The sequence below is a fragment of the Muntiacus reevesi genome, chromosome 1 (assembly GCF_963930625.1).
Source record: "Muntiacus reevesi chromosome 1, mMunRee1.1, whole genome shotgun sequence".
Lineage (NCBI taxonomy): Eukaryota > Metazoa > Chordata > Mammalia > Artiodactyla > Cervidae > Muntiacus > Muntiacus reevesi.
This window is the reverse complement of record NC_089249.1, coordinates 141,189,162-141,202,755: the sequence shown is the minus strand read 5'-3', so window position 1 is coordinate 141,202,755 and position 13,594 is coordinate 141,189,162. Positions and strand designations below refer to the sequence as shown.

General features: G+C 41.7%; 1 protein-coding gene across 2 annotated transcripts in view; it reads left to right on the top strand.

Moving 5' to 3' along the window:
• The window catches only part of PGM1 (phosphoglucomutase 1), a 65,153-nt gene that overhangs the window by 24,355 nt on the left and 27,204 nt on the right, over positions 1–13,594 (top strand). The window contains exons 1-4 of one of the 2 annotated variants that reach the window (XM_065911660.1): positions 5,302–5,701; positions 11,060–11,222; positions 11,568–11,714; positions 13,147–13,272. In XM_065911660.1, the coding sequence (XP_065767732.1) occupies positions 5,402–5,701; positions 11,060–11,222; positions 11,568–11,714; positions 13,147–13,272 (736 nt within the window). In that variant the 5' untranslated portion in view covers positions 5,302–5,401. Of the gene's footprint in view, positions 1–5,301; positions 5,702–11,059; positions 11,223–11,567; positions 11,715–13,146; positions 13,273–13,594 lie in introns of those variants that run through there. The other variant, XM_065911670.1, reaches the window with a different exon arrangement.

The window sequence follows — 13,594 nt, the reverse complement described above, 5'->3', positions numbered from 1 at the left end:
GAAGAAGTCTTATGTAAGAGGAGCAACTCTGGACAGGGTCACAGAGACCAGGATCCTCAGATCCACCTCAGCTGCAGAGGGAATCCTTTTTGCAAGCCTTGGTTCATCTTTTCCCAGTCTTTCCTCCTCCAAGCTATTTGGTACACTACTGGCAGCCAGTCAACTTTCAAAAAAAAGCAGTTTGTATTCCTTCTGTTTAAAAATACCCATAGCTTCCGGTGCCTGCAAAATAAACCTTACTATGGTTCATGAGACTGTGTAACCTTGTCCCGGCTGCTTCTCCAGCCTCACCCCATCACTGCAGCCTCTTGAGAGCCACAGTCCTGTCCAGGGACCGCTGGGACATCACTGAGGCCACCGGGTTTTGACAGCTCCTCTAATATGAACTTCTTAAGAACAAAGGTCCTTTCACGTTTTTTTCTATCCTTACCACTCCTCAGAATGTGAACAAAAATTCATATCTTTATATCATTCTGTGGTTCACAAGGGTTTTCATAGACATTCGTTGTGAGGCAGGTATCATCATCCCATTTTCATCCTCAGGGCATTGAGGATGGAAGGGTGAGGGGCTAACATTTAGTGATAATCTGCTGGATGCCAGACACAGGTCATAAGTGTTTTCATACATGTTGCCCAATTCAGTACTCAGAACAACCTTCACTGTGAGCCCTAGCTTACAGACTCAGGTCAGCTAAGTGAATTGCTCAAGATTGTACCTCTCATATATTTTAGAAACCAATATATATATATATATTTTAATTGAAGGATAATTTCTTTACAATGTTGTGTTGATTTCTGCTCCACATCAACATGAATCAGCCATAGGTGTACCTATGTCCCCTCCCTCTTGAATTTCCCTCCAGCCTCCCACTCCATCCCACCCCTCTAGGTTGTCACAGAACACTGGGTTTGAGCTCCTTGGGTCAGGCAGCAAATTCCCGCTGGCTGGCTGTTTTACATGCGGTAACGTGTATGTTTCAGTCCTGCCCTGTCCTTCCCCTGCTGTGTCCACCATTCTGTTTAGAGTCCAAGATTTGAGCCCTGCTTGTGTCTGGCTCCTGAACCTGTGGTCTTTGTATTATCCTGCAGTGTCTCCTCTGTGGCAGGCATTCATTGCAAGCTTACTTACTGTTGGTTGGAGAAATGAATGACTTTTCCCAGCTTGTGAGTCCTGTCACTGGAATCACAGGTCTTAAGTGTTTTCGTACATGTTGCCCAATTCAGCGCTCAGAACAACCTTCGTTGTGATCCCTAGCTTACAGACTTGGGTCCGTTAAGTGAATTGCTCAAGACTGTACCTCTCATATATTTTAGAAACCAATATATATTTTCTTAATTGGAGGATAATTGACCCCAACACTTGGGCAGGCACCTGCAGCATCACAAGCATAGAGTTTTGGCCTGGGGGGGTCTGATGATCCCTGCTGCTTTCAGCCCAGTTAGTAGCTTAATTTCTAGTGCTTGTGTTGAAAGACAGCGTTACCAGTTCTAAATAATGTGCCCATTCCTGTGGCATTTTCTAAAGAATAATTCTTGATGTGAAGAGGTGAATCTTTTCAGGCCTTGGGTCCCACTCTCCCATGAGCCCTGGGACATGGCAGTTAGCTATCCAGTAAACGTTTGTCAATGGAAAAAAAGAAAGAGAACAAATGAAGTATTGGCAAGTCTTCTGTTTCTGCTGTCTTCTACTAGAAAGGCATCGCTGTTGATTAGAGTGGAAACTGGAGTCTTTGCGAGGCTGGGAGCGAAGGGGTTCATAACTCTGCCATTGTGAAATTGATTGGACCCAAGACCAATGTGAAAGTTTCTTGTCTGAAGGGAATAATCCTTAAATCCCCCATATGGTTTAAATGTAATTTGTGTCATTGTGAAGGAGTACTGGCGAGGCAGGCGAATTCATTAGGCCAAATTGGGTTCGCTATGCTCGACAGTAACGTTTCTGAAGATGAAGTTCAACCTTTGCTGGAGAGCTCAAACAAATGAGTTTCTTAATAGCTGTCCCACTTAGTCTGAGCGTCTTCGGAAGCTTAATGTTTTTAATGCTTCTCCTTTTTTACCACACTTCACAGTCCATCTAACATTGCTGCTTCTGGTAATATTTTTATATGGGGTTGAGTTTGTAGTGTGCATAAAATTATGACTCAGGCCCATTTTTAGAATAGAAGCTTTTTTAGGGCAAGTATGACATCTTTTTGGTTTAGTTTTGCATTCTGACAAACACCATGCCAACGCAGGTAGTTGGTGAAAACACTGCTCTTTGCTTGGAGATACTGAACTCTCTCCTTTGGAGCCCTAGGCTTGACGTGCACTTGAATTGCTGGGTATTCATTGGCACGTGCAGGAGCCATGAGAAATGAGAGTCTTTCCAGTCCATGCCTCGCTGTGAAGCTGGCTCACGTGCAGTGAAGTAAAAAAGTGTATGTGTCCATAAGGACATTCCATCCTAGAGGGGGTCTGGGTTCACCTAGTGACCCGATTCCCCAGGTTTCATACATAGGACTTCTCAATGCTTAAACGCTACTGTCTATTTCCATTAGTGTTAAATAATGTTTTAAATATGAAGATGCTCTACTGGAGAGGAATATTTAAAAGCCTTGAAAGTGAGACACCATCAAATAATGAACCCTGAAGTGGCATATCAGCTGTTTAGAGAGATAGGGCTGGAAGAGCACCAGCATTATGAAGTTTGCAATGATTCTTTTAAACTACTTTAGAATCAGAGTAGTTACATCTGAAATACTTTCTGTATCAGTCAGTTTTTAGGTGGTGAGAAACCTGTACAAGGCCTAAGAGTAGGCTTAATTCTGGAGAAGTACAGCTTTTACAACAGTTTCAATGTGAAGCAGTATTTTTAGAAACAAATTTTGGTTCATACAAAAACACACCGATAAGCAGAGGTGTTCTAGTATGTGATATGGCCACTGTCTTAAAAAAAAAACAAAACTGAAACAAGCATTTGCCATGCTTTGAAATAACACCCGTCAGATCTTATGCTACAAATAAACTCACTTTGATGCTTGTGGGGTTTTTTTTGGTGTGTGTGTTGAACATCTATTTTGAATTTTCATAATTGTGCCTTGAGTCTTTATGATTTCTCGTTTTATGGAATTTATTTGCACTGACCATAAGTTGTAAATAAAATAAGTAAATGTATGGGAAAAGCCCCTAAGAGAACATTACTCTCCCTAGCTCTGGATTCAGAAAGAGCTTGGAGAGAGAGTGGTCAGCCACCAGCAGAGAACATGCTGGAATGTGTGAGCAGAGAAGCTTTAGTGGGGATGTTGGAGCCCCTTGTAACCAAGCATTCCTGAATCTTCTCTGGTTCAAGACCTCATTAAGGAAACTACCAATTACTTGGTTGGTTGCTCTGCTATTCCCAATGAAAAAACTGTTGAGTTGATATTTCAGAAATATGGCTCTATTATTAAATATGTCAAGACATATATACTGGTGTAATTTGTGAACCTATCAAAAACCAGAGAAAATTGGCCACCGAACTGAAAAAATATGAGTTTAAAAAGTGCGTTTGTAGTAAGTTGAAAAACATTGGGTGTGTAGACTACTAAAGCAAGCTTACTTCACAAGAGTTTTAGTTTTAAAAATGCAATAAGGGGCAAAAATAAGCTATAAAATATAATTGTCTTTTGACTGACTGGTTTTCAGCTTAATAGATGTGTCTTGTGAATTGTGTTAATGTTATATCGTGAGGTCCTGCTTGCAGATGGGCCAGCCCCATTTGCCATATGAAGGAGACCAGGCTCCCTTGGTAGTGGCCTGCTTTCTGCTCATGGCCTGTTAGTTCTCAGTCCTGTGTGAGCAGTGCCTGGAACAAAGAGACATTCTTGCCTCACAGAAGGCTGTCTGCTCCTCCCAGGGCCTGTCTGCTTTTGGACCTGGCTGGACAAGTTAGTAGGAAAATACGCAGATTTTTGTTTTTCAAGGGATTACTACTTTTCCCTTGAAAACCTGACTTTTATGTGCACATCAAACTCCCCAGACATGTGGCATAACTAGTCTCGATTTACTTTCCAAGTCTCCCTAACAGGTTCGCTGGAACCTTGACAATGTTGTTGGTCACTTGCTCAGTCGTGTCCGACTCTGCAACCCTGTGGACTGCCAGGCTCCTCTGTCCGTGGGATTCTCCAGGCAAGAATACTGGAGTGGGTTGCCATGCCCTCCTCCAGGGGATCTCCGCAACCCAGGGATTAAACCCAGGTCTCCCGCATTGCAGGCGGATTCTTTACCATCTGAGCCACCAGGGAACCCCTGTTTATCCCTGCTGCTGCTGCTAAGTCACTGCAGTCGTGTCCGACTCTGTGCGACCCCATAGACGGCAGCCCACCAGGCTCCCCCGTCCCTGGGATTCTCCAGGCAAGAACACTGGAGTGGGATGCCATTTCCTTCCCCAGTGCATGAAAGGGAAAAGTGAAGGTGAAGTCGTTCAGTCGTGTCCGACTCTTAGCAACCCCATGGACTGCAGCCCACCAGGCTCCTCCGTCCATGGGATTTTCCAGGCAAGAGTACTGGAGTGGGGTGCCATTGCCTTCTCCTATTTATCCCTACTTTTCTATAAATTCAAGGGAATGACCAGCTGTTGATCATTCAGGGCATGTCTGTGAGTCTCTATTCTTCTAGAATTGAATACTATTTAGTTAAATCCTTGGTGGCCAATGAATAAAACTGTTCTGTTTGATGCCTTTTCTCCCTTCTAACTGGGATTGCATGTGGGAAGTAAAAAAAAAAAAATCACTTGAGTATCAGATATTTGAGTATCAAAATGACGGTGATGAAAGGAAAGCAGAGGTAACTGAGATCCGTCATTTCCATTTTAAGACTGACCTTTAATTTGCGAGATGGCATGAAGCAACTTTAGCTTGCAGATGGCCTTATCAGAGATGACTGCCAGAGAGGCTCTGGTTTAAGGGTGTCAGTAGCAGCGGGAGCCCCACCAGGGTGTCTTGTTCACGAACTTGCTCCTTAGGACTGCACTTGCTTCGTCTTTGCCTGGCTCTGGGAGAGGCGTCTGGAAGCCACCTGGTGTTTGTAACTGAAGTCTGCTGCACGCAGCACCCTCTGGACCTATCTCCACCCTAACAGGGGAATGAGGCAAAAATAATTGAAGGGTATTTGGCATGGTTGTGGGCAGAATGTCCTCATCAAAACAACACTGAAGATCTGCTTTGAGCGTGGGTGTGGGTGGGTGTTTGGTCCTTCACTTTTTCACATGGGGCAACGACAACAGGAATTAACCCAGCTTCCTCATTGAGAGGGATCATCCAGGCAAGATCTCTATTTTAGTTACTCGGGTGACACTGTAGCAGCTTCAGGTTGGACAGACTATTTTGGGGACCCTTGACTGCTTTCTGGACACCCTCGCTGAGCCAAGTGGTGGAAATGAAAGATGAGTGATTTTGATGAATGGATCTCTGGGAAATACAGAAAAATGGAAGAAGGTCCTCTCCCTCTGTTGACTTTTACTACGGCTCCCTACTATGACCAGAAACCAGGAACTAGTGGATTACGGAAGAAAACCTACTATTTCGAGGAAAAACCATGCTATCTGGAGAATTTCATCCAGAGTATATTCTTTTCCATAGACCTAAAAGATCGCCAGGGAGCCTCACTGGTGGTTGGTGGAGATGGGCGGTATTTTAATAAATCGGCAATAGAGACAATAGTGCAGATGGCAGCTGCCAATGGGGTTGGTATACGATAAGTATTGCTATGTTTCTGGCTCTCCATATAACCTCTTATTTCTGCAAAAATATACCCAAGTACAAAGATTTGTATGTTGTATACCCCTCAATGCTACTAACATCCAATTAAGTTTGAGTGTGACTTCAGAGATTGTATATTGTGATACTACCCCTGAAATTACATTTGTCACACTGGGATTTGGGGATGTAAACTCAGTTTCTTATGTTGTGCTCTGTGCCTGTTGCTTGAAAATGGACCTGTTGCTTTTAGACATTTAAAGCTCACCCCAGCCTTAAGCTGTCTTATCTACATTCTAACTAGTTTTCAGGGGGCACTCTGTCCTGCGTAGGAGGCTCTTAGGAGCCAGGGAGAGAGGAAGATTTTGTTTTCTTTCAATGGCTTCCTTGTTGAAGTTCAGTCACTTGTCAAACAGGAAAACAAAAGCCAGGGCATGCTGTTATTTGTGGATCCTGGTAGCTGTGCAGAAATGCTGGGAGAGAACTGGAAAATGTTAGGTGTGAGCCTTCCAAGAGGACCTGTTAGAGGGGAACCCACTTATAATGACCTTGGATACAAAGAAGTCCTGTGTGTGGTGAATTTGTGCAGCAGGGTAGAGATAATAACTTCTGTGAGCCTATAGTATAAGGAGGCTCTGCTAAAGCTCTGCATTGTGGAAAACTGTGTTGGCTGAATTAACCAAATCGGAAGGAATCTTGCACCAGGAAGCATTGATCTTGATAATCTAACAATTTGCACAGTCTCACTGATTTACAGGAAGGCAGGCATCAGAACATTGCTGTTTTTGCTCTGCAAATTCCTCCGTGGGACCAAAAATACATTTTTAGTATTTTAGATTACACTTAGCAATAATTTGGAGCACACGGTCCTTTAGTACTTTTAAATTTTAAAAATTTGTTTTATTTCCTTTCTGGAAGTGATTCTGAGAAGATAAAATTTAGCGTTATAACCAAGTGCGTTAGGCATTTATTTTCAGTGTATTTTAAGAATTCACTAAGCAGGTGTGATTGCAGAAGTCAAATTAAAAAAAAAAGCATATGTTAGTTACCAAATTCTATTCAGAAGAGTTTGTACATCCTATTGTTGTTAATGTGAGATTCCCTTTGTACCCAGTTTCAGAATCTGAATGCTTCTCATGTAAAATTTGCTGATAAAGCACTCAAATATGAAATTATGATCCATACACATTTTTAAGATAAAGTGTGACATGCTGTAAATTTCATCTTTGAGGAGAGCTGCAAAGGCAATGGTATTAAGATGCTTTTAATCTTTTGGGAGAGAACGAATGAAACATTATTTCTCTGCATATATCTAGATTGTTGAGTGGATCTGGTACACTGTCCCCTTTGCTGTGATATATTTGTCTTCATTTCATTTTTGTGCAAAGCAGAAGGATGTGGAAGGGGTGGTAGGAATGTGTAATTCAGGCAGACCCTGTAGACTTTCTCAGATTTACGATCTGAAGGTTTGCTAAATAATGCATTTAAGTGCTAATAATTGACTAAATATGGTAACTGCCTATTTGTTAGAGCTGTGGCAGCCCAAGCAGTATTTTCAAGTCTTTTCAAGGACGTTCCTTATTAAAAATAGTGTTGCATTTAAAGCACTTGTGCTACCCAGCTGAATTACGTAAAACGTTTAGTGGACCGATAAAGCACTTTCATCTGATAAAACCTATCAAATCCTATTTAGTTTGATTTCTTTTTCTAACATATCCTAAATTCTATTTTAACATCCCTTTGATTGTAGGCAGAATTTAGGGAGGTAATCTAAAGGAAAGATAATTTATTGCCACAGATTTTGGTATTAATAGAAGTCAGGGTTCCTTCCTCAGTTTTGTTAATACCCACTATACCCATGAGCTGATTCTAAGAGAGCTTTTCAGCCTGGCGAGCTACGTGGAAATAATTTCATTTCTTCCCTTTAGTACGCTTTTATCTGGTACATTTATGGATAGTAGAATACTCTTTGCCTTTGCTTTTATTTGCACAGAGCTGTCTGCAGTTACAGGCAGTTTTAATGTACAAAATAAAACATTGGTAGGGTCTCATTTATGGCACTGGTATCTCATTCAGTCCCCAGAGATTTATCCTTGAGATAATTTTAGAAATGAGAATAGAACCTGTATGTATGACTGGCAGAGCAAAGAAAATGGAACCTTTTATTTGTTTGGTGTTTTGGGGAAATGTAAGCAAACACCAAGCCCTATTTTCAATTGAAAGGAATATTTTAATGTTTGCTCCCTGTCATGGTTAACTATAAAATGTTGGGGGAGAAGGAGGTATCCAGTTTAGCAGCAGGACTTGAGTTACACAGAAGGGAGCGGTGGGCAAGAGTAAGAGCAGGAAATGCTTTTTGGTGAAGGACTCTCAGTGTAGGGCTGAGGAGGTGTCTCTAAGTTGGTAGACATTTGGGACCCAGGGAAGGTGTGTTTCCCCCCCTTTTTTCTGTTAAAGTACGTTTGTGTGTTAGTCACTCAGTTGTGTCCAACTGTTTTTGACCCCATAAACTGTAGCCTGCCCGGCTCCTGTGGCCATGGGATTTCCCAGGCAAGCATATTGGAGTAGGTTGCCATTCCCTCCTCCAGGGGATCTTCCCCACTCAGGGATTGAACCCAGGTCTCTTGCATTGCAAGCTGATTCTTTACCACTGAGTCACCTGGGACACTCGTTGTAAAGTACATCTAACACAAAATTTGCTGTTTTAACCATTTTTAAGTATGCAATTCAGTGGTATTTATTACATTCATAATGTTCTGCAACCATCACCACTGTTTCCAGAACCTTTTCATCATCTCATCTAAAACTCTGTACCCACTAAACAGTTAGTCCGCATTCTCTTCTTCCCCCCATCCCCTGCCAACTTCGGTTCTACTTTCTGTGAATTTGCCTGTTCTGTGTCCTTCATATAAATAGAACCATCCAATACTTGCCCTTTTCTGTCTGGCTTATTTTACTTAGTGTAATGTTGTTGAGGTTCAACCATGTTGTAACATGTATCAGAATTTCCTTCCTTTTAAAGGCCAAGTAATATTCCATCGTATGTATATACCACATTTTGTTTATCCATTCATCTTTTAATGGACATTTGGGTTGTTTCCACTTCTGGTTATTGTGAATAATGCTGCTTTGAACATAGGTGTGCAAATACATGTTTGAATCATTGCTTTCTTTTTGTATCTATACCTAGAAATGGACCTTCTGGATCATATAGTATAGGGAAGGGTTTTGAACAGGGGAGGAACACAGTTAGAACTATGGTCTAGAAAGATGAGCTAGGTGGGCCCGGTAGGTCAGATGGATTCAGTGAGAACAAGGGAGGAGCTATTCCAATGCTCCAGACATCCTTCAGGGGAGGAGGACAATAGAGAAATATCTCCCAAATATCAAGTTGAAGATGAATATTCTTGAGCAGAATTCATGGGAAAGAGTCTGTTCTGGAGGGCTACCCAAGAATACCTATTCTTGGGCTCATGAGAAAGAACCTACCATGGGCTTCCCTTGCTTCTCCTGATTTTCTTACTCTTACTTCCTGGTATAATCCTCTCAGTCTTGGACCATGACTGACTGCACGTTTCACCATAAGGAATGGTAGAATTATGGGGTGACCTGTGTGGCATGGCTTAATATTCATTTATCAGCTTCCCCTTCTATGTTAAGCACATACGGGATCGAAGTAGAAGTCAGTGTGCTTGATGCACAAACACAGTTTTCATATTACTCCACCTTACTGTGGCTGATTAAATCGCCATCTCTAAGCTCCTCTCATCAAAATTATGGAACCTGCTCAACCACAGAGCAGTTTTCATCAGAACGGCACCCAGAAACTGGCGGAAGCGTGAGATGTTACCATTTCCACTGTATTGAGTCAGGGAGTTACCACTTCCTGAGGGAGGCAGGACATAAGAAATATATTAGAATAACAGACATTGGGACAGACATACAAGAGCCAAAAGGGGCCTGGAATGAAGCGGCTACTTCCTGGGAGGTGGTTGATAATGGAGAGTTTTAATTATAAGCCAGTCAAGCTGTTAGTGACCTACGGGAAGGTGGCAAAGCCAACAATCCCAGAAAAACCTCCCCAGGGAACCCAGGTATCTCATTGGCGTGTTCAGTATTAGAAACGCATCTTCCACCATCAAGTCATTTCTTCAACTGCATTTATCTTGGGTGGGGCAAGAAGAAGAAATAGCACCTGGAAAACTTAAATACGTCCCTGTGTCTTCAGAGGGGAGGGTGGAAGAAGGGCACAAAGTCCTCCTTTTTAAAATCTTTTCATGAAGCAATCACATCTGTAGTCATAGGAACTGATGGAATTCCCTTCTTTTCTGACTTGCATCATGTTGAAACAGATATAAATGACAGTCATTTTAGTAAGGAGCTGTGCTTATAGATACCATCTGTGGAAGATACGGGCAGGTGAGTTAAGAACGCAACCTGTGGCTCCTTCATGTAGGTGGGCCTGGCTGGTTCACCCGGTAACACTCCCAGCGCTCCCTGCTCAGGCCCAGGAGGAAGCCCAGGTTCACCCTAGTGTGGATAGGTGTGTTCTGCTCTGAGGAACCCACTATATTAGGTTTGACATATATACACTACCGTGTGTGAAATAGCTGGTGGGAAGCTGCTCAGGGAGCTCAGCCCAGTGCTCTGTGATGACCTAGAGGGGTGGGATGGTGGCGGGAGCTCCGAGAGGGGGGGTATATGTATACATTATAGCGCATTCACATCATTATACAGCAGAAATGAACGCAGCATTGTGAAGCAATTATACTCCAATTAAGGAAAAATCCAAGCTTGATTGGCAGTACATTTGTGACATACATTTTATAACATTTCTTCATACAAAGTTTGCCCCTTTTATTTTTTAGATATTTTAGTTTACAAAAGCCTCCTCTTTGGGTTAGAATTCCTTTAACTAGTTCAATTTATAGTCTCTCTTCCAATTTGGATTGAAAGTATGATTGAAGTGGATAAAAATGTGGGTTTCCCCACAGGTTTATAATGTATCCAAATTATGAACCTGATCTGGAAAGGCCCTGTTTTCTTTTCTTGCCAGAACTTTATAGCCCTCCCAGATCACACACTATAAAGTGCCCCAAAACTATCTGAAGAAATGGCTTTGTTCAGCAATGCTGATTCTATTTCAATAATAGCATTACTTAACAATAACTATAAAATACTTCAATATAATAATACTAATAACCCAAGCTGTTAGACTTTCAGTAAAGGGCATCATTTTTGGTCCAGTAGAATATTTCTTTGTCCATCTAGCTGTTCTGGCGTCACTATGTGGTGGCTCTGAATTTATTGATGCTAAAGTGTGTATTCTGGATTTCTTCTCCTAGATTGGTCGATTGGTTATTGGACAGAATGGAATCCTCTCTACACCTGCTGTATCATGCATCATTAGAAAGATCAAAGCCATCGGTGGGATCATTCTGACAGCCAGTCACAACCCAGGAGGACCCAGTGGAGACTTTGGAATCAAGTTCAATATTTCCAATGGAGGTGAGTTTACTGTCATTTTGAGTACAGCCAGTGTTATGTTCTTTAGGATAAACTGATAACCTAGGCCTTGGAAGGTCAGGATTCTGGTTCTCATCCTTAGCAAGAGAGCTTTTTGTTTCCTTTTGGTGAAAATGAGATGCTTCTCATTTTGCCATACCTGAATATGAGATGCTCTGCATGAATGATTATTAACATATATTCTTTTAGAAAATTCTGATACTTTGCTGCCTGAATGATGGCATGGCAGATGCACTAGTGAAGAGGAATTAGTTGATGAGCTTTGTGTTCTTTGTATTTTCATGTCAGCTATACAAAATGACCTACTGTTTGCTGTTCGATTTCCAGGTCCTGCCCCGGAAGCAATAACTGATAAAATTTTCCAAATCAGCAAGACAATCGAAGAATATGCAATTTGCCCTGACCTGCACGTAGACCTTGGGGTTCTGGGAAAGCAGCAGTTTGACCTGGAAAACAAGTTCAAACCCTTCACAGGCATGTTTACTCTCCTCCTCTCTTGCCCACTTCTAGTTCCAACTTGAAGGATTTGCCTTTCAAGGTTTTAATAAAGTGGGTCTTTATCTCTGGAAAGATTGTGGTCACCGAGCTTTGCATGTGTAAATTAGCAGGTCTGGAATTGGGTCTAGGAGTCTAGAGACCTGGGCTATATGAGCTCTGCTGGGGATCAGCTGAGGGACCTTGGGTGAGTCAATTCTAAATCTCTCAGCTTCAGTTTTCATACCTATGAAATGTGCAGTCTTGACGAGAAGACCTGTGACATCATGTTCATAGCTGTCTTTTACTGAGCTTTTATTATGTGCCAGGCTCTTCAGATGCACTGTCTCATTTGATTCTTATATTAGCCCTGTAAGGGCAGCACTATTACTATTCACTTTTCTAGATGAGGAAACAAAGGCACAGAGAACTTAAGTAACAGGCTCAGGGTCACATAGTCAGTGAGTGGTAAACCAGGATTCAAATGTAGGTGCGAATGATTCCAAAGCCTGGGCCTTGATTTCATTTTCAGTAAAGTCAACGTAGACCATTTTGGGGGCTAATTTAAACTCCCTGTGTAGCAGCTGTGTTAAACATTTTATTGTTGAATGCTAATGTATGATAATAATTGATGAAATAAATGTTTATAAAATTATTCATATTAATACAACGAGGATGAGATGGTTAGCAGTGTGACTTGTATTTCGACTTTGCTCTTACATGTTTTCTTTCCTCTGGACTGCAAGTTTGTGGGATGCATTTTGTGTTTGAACCTACCCAGAAGGACTGACAATTGCATCCCAAGGAAGAGGAAGGGGTTCTTTGGTATATCTTGAAGACATTCTTAGGGTTTAGAAAATACCAGTAGAGAATTTCTCAAACATTTCATGTTTTGAAAATGTTCAGACCCCTGAAAATTCAACAAGACTTAGTTCTTATGTTTGTTTTATTCCTTTAGCAGTGCATGTGAAAAGTGATTCATTAAAAAAAAATTTTCTCTGCTTTTTACCAGTAAGTCTTAATGGCAATGGGCCTGGAAAAAGTAAAGTAGGTGTTACCCTTTCTGTTATTTTTTGACACTAAAATACACTTCCTGGAGATGAATCAACATGGCGGTAGAGCCGTTTACCATCAGGCAAAGCTCTGTCAAAATTCCTCAGGGTGCCACATCCCAGCTATGTGGGCAAGTTACTTAATCTTTCAGAACTTGAACTTGCTCGTCTGTAAAAGAGAACTGATAACATTTACCTCTCAGGAAATTTGCGTTAGTTTTGAATAAGAGATCATGTAACAGCCCAGGCACATTGGAGCAGCTCCATAAATGTCCTTTTAAAGTAGCAATTGCATGTTTACAGCCATATGATCATTTCAGAGGATAATATTTCTAAAAGTGTTTAGTTCCTCCATCTTTTAATGTTGCTTGTTCTCACAGTGGAAATTGTGGATTCAGTGGAAGCTTATGCTACGATGCTGAGAAACATCTTTGATTTCAATGCACTGAAAGAACTGCTTTCTGGTCCAAACCGACTAAAGATCCGTATAGATGCCATGCATGGAGGTATGGAGCCCTTTTTCTTCCCTTCTCTTCTCTTAAAGCTATGAAACAGCTCTCTACTTTGTGTATCATGATGCCTTAACAAGCCTTTTCTTAAGGCTGTCTCTGGCAGTGGTTACACCATTACTTTGCAATCATTTCAGAGTAATAGTCACACAGATAAAATCTAACTGTATGCTGCAAAAATTCCTCATGGTAAGGTAGTGTGACGGTCACTGTTTCCACATTAAGCATCAGGTTTTGAGTAACATGCAGCTATTTTTGTGGACTCTCCCTCCCCCTCAGAAGATGCCTTAGATTCTTCCTAAACGCCCCCATCTATTCC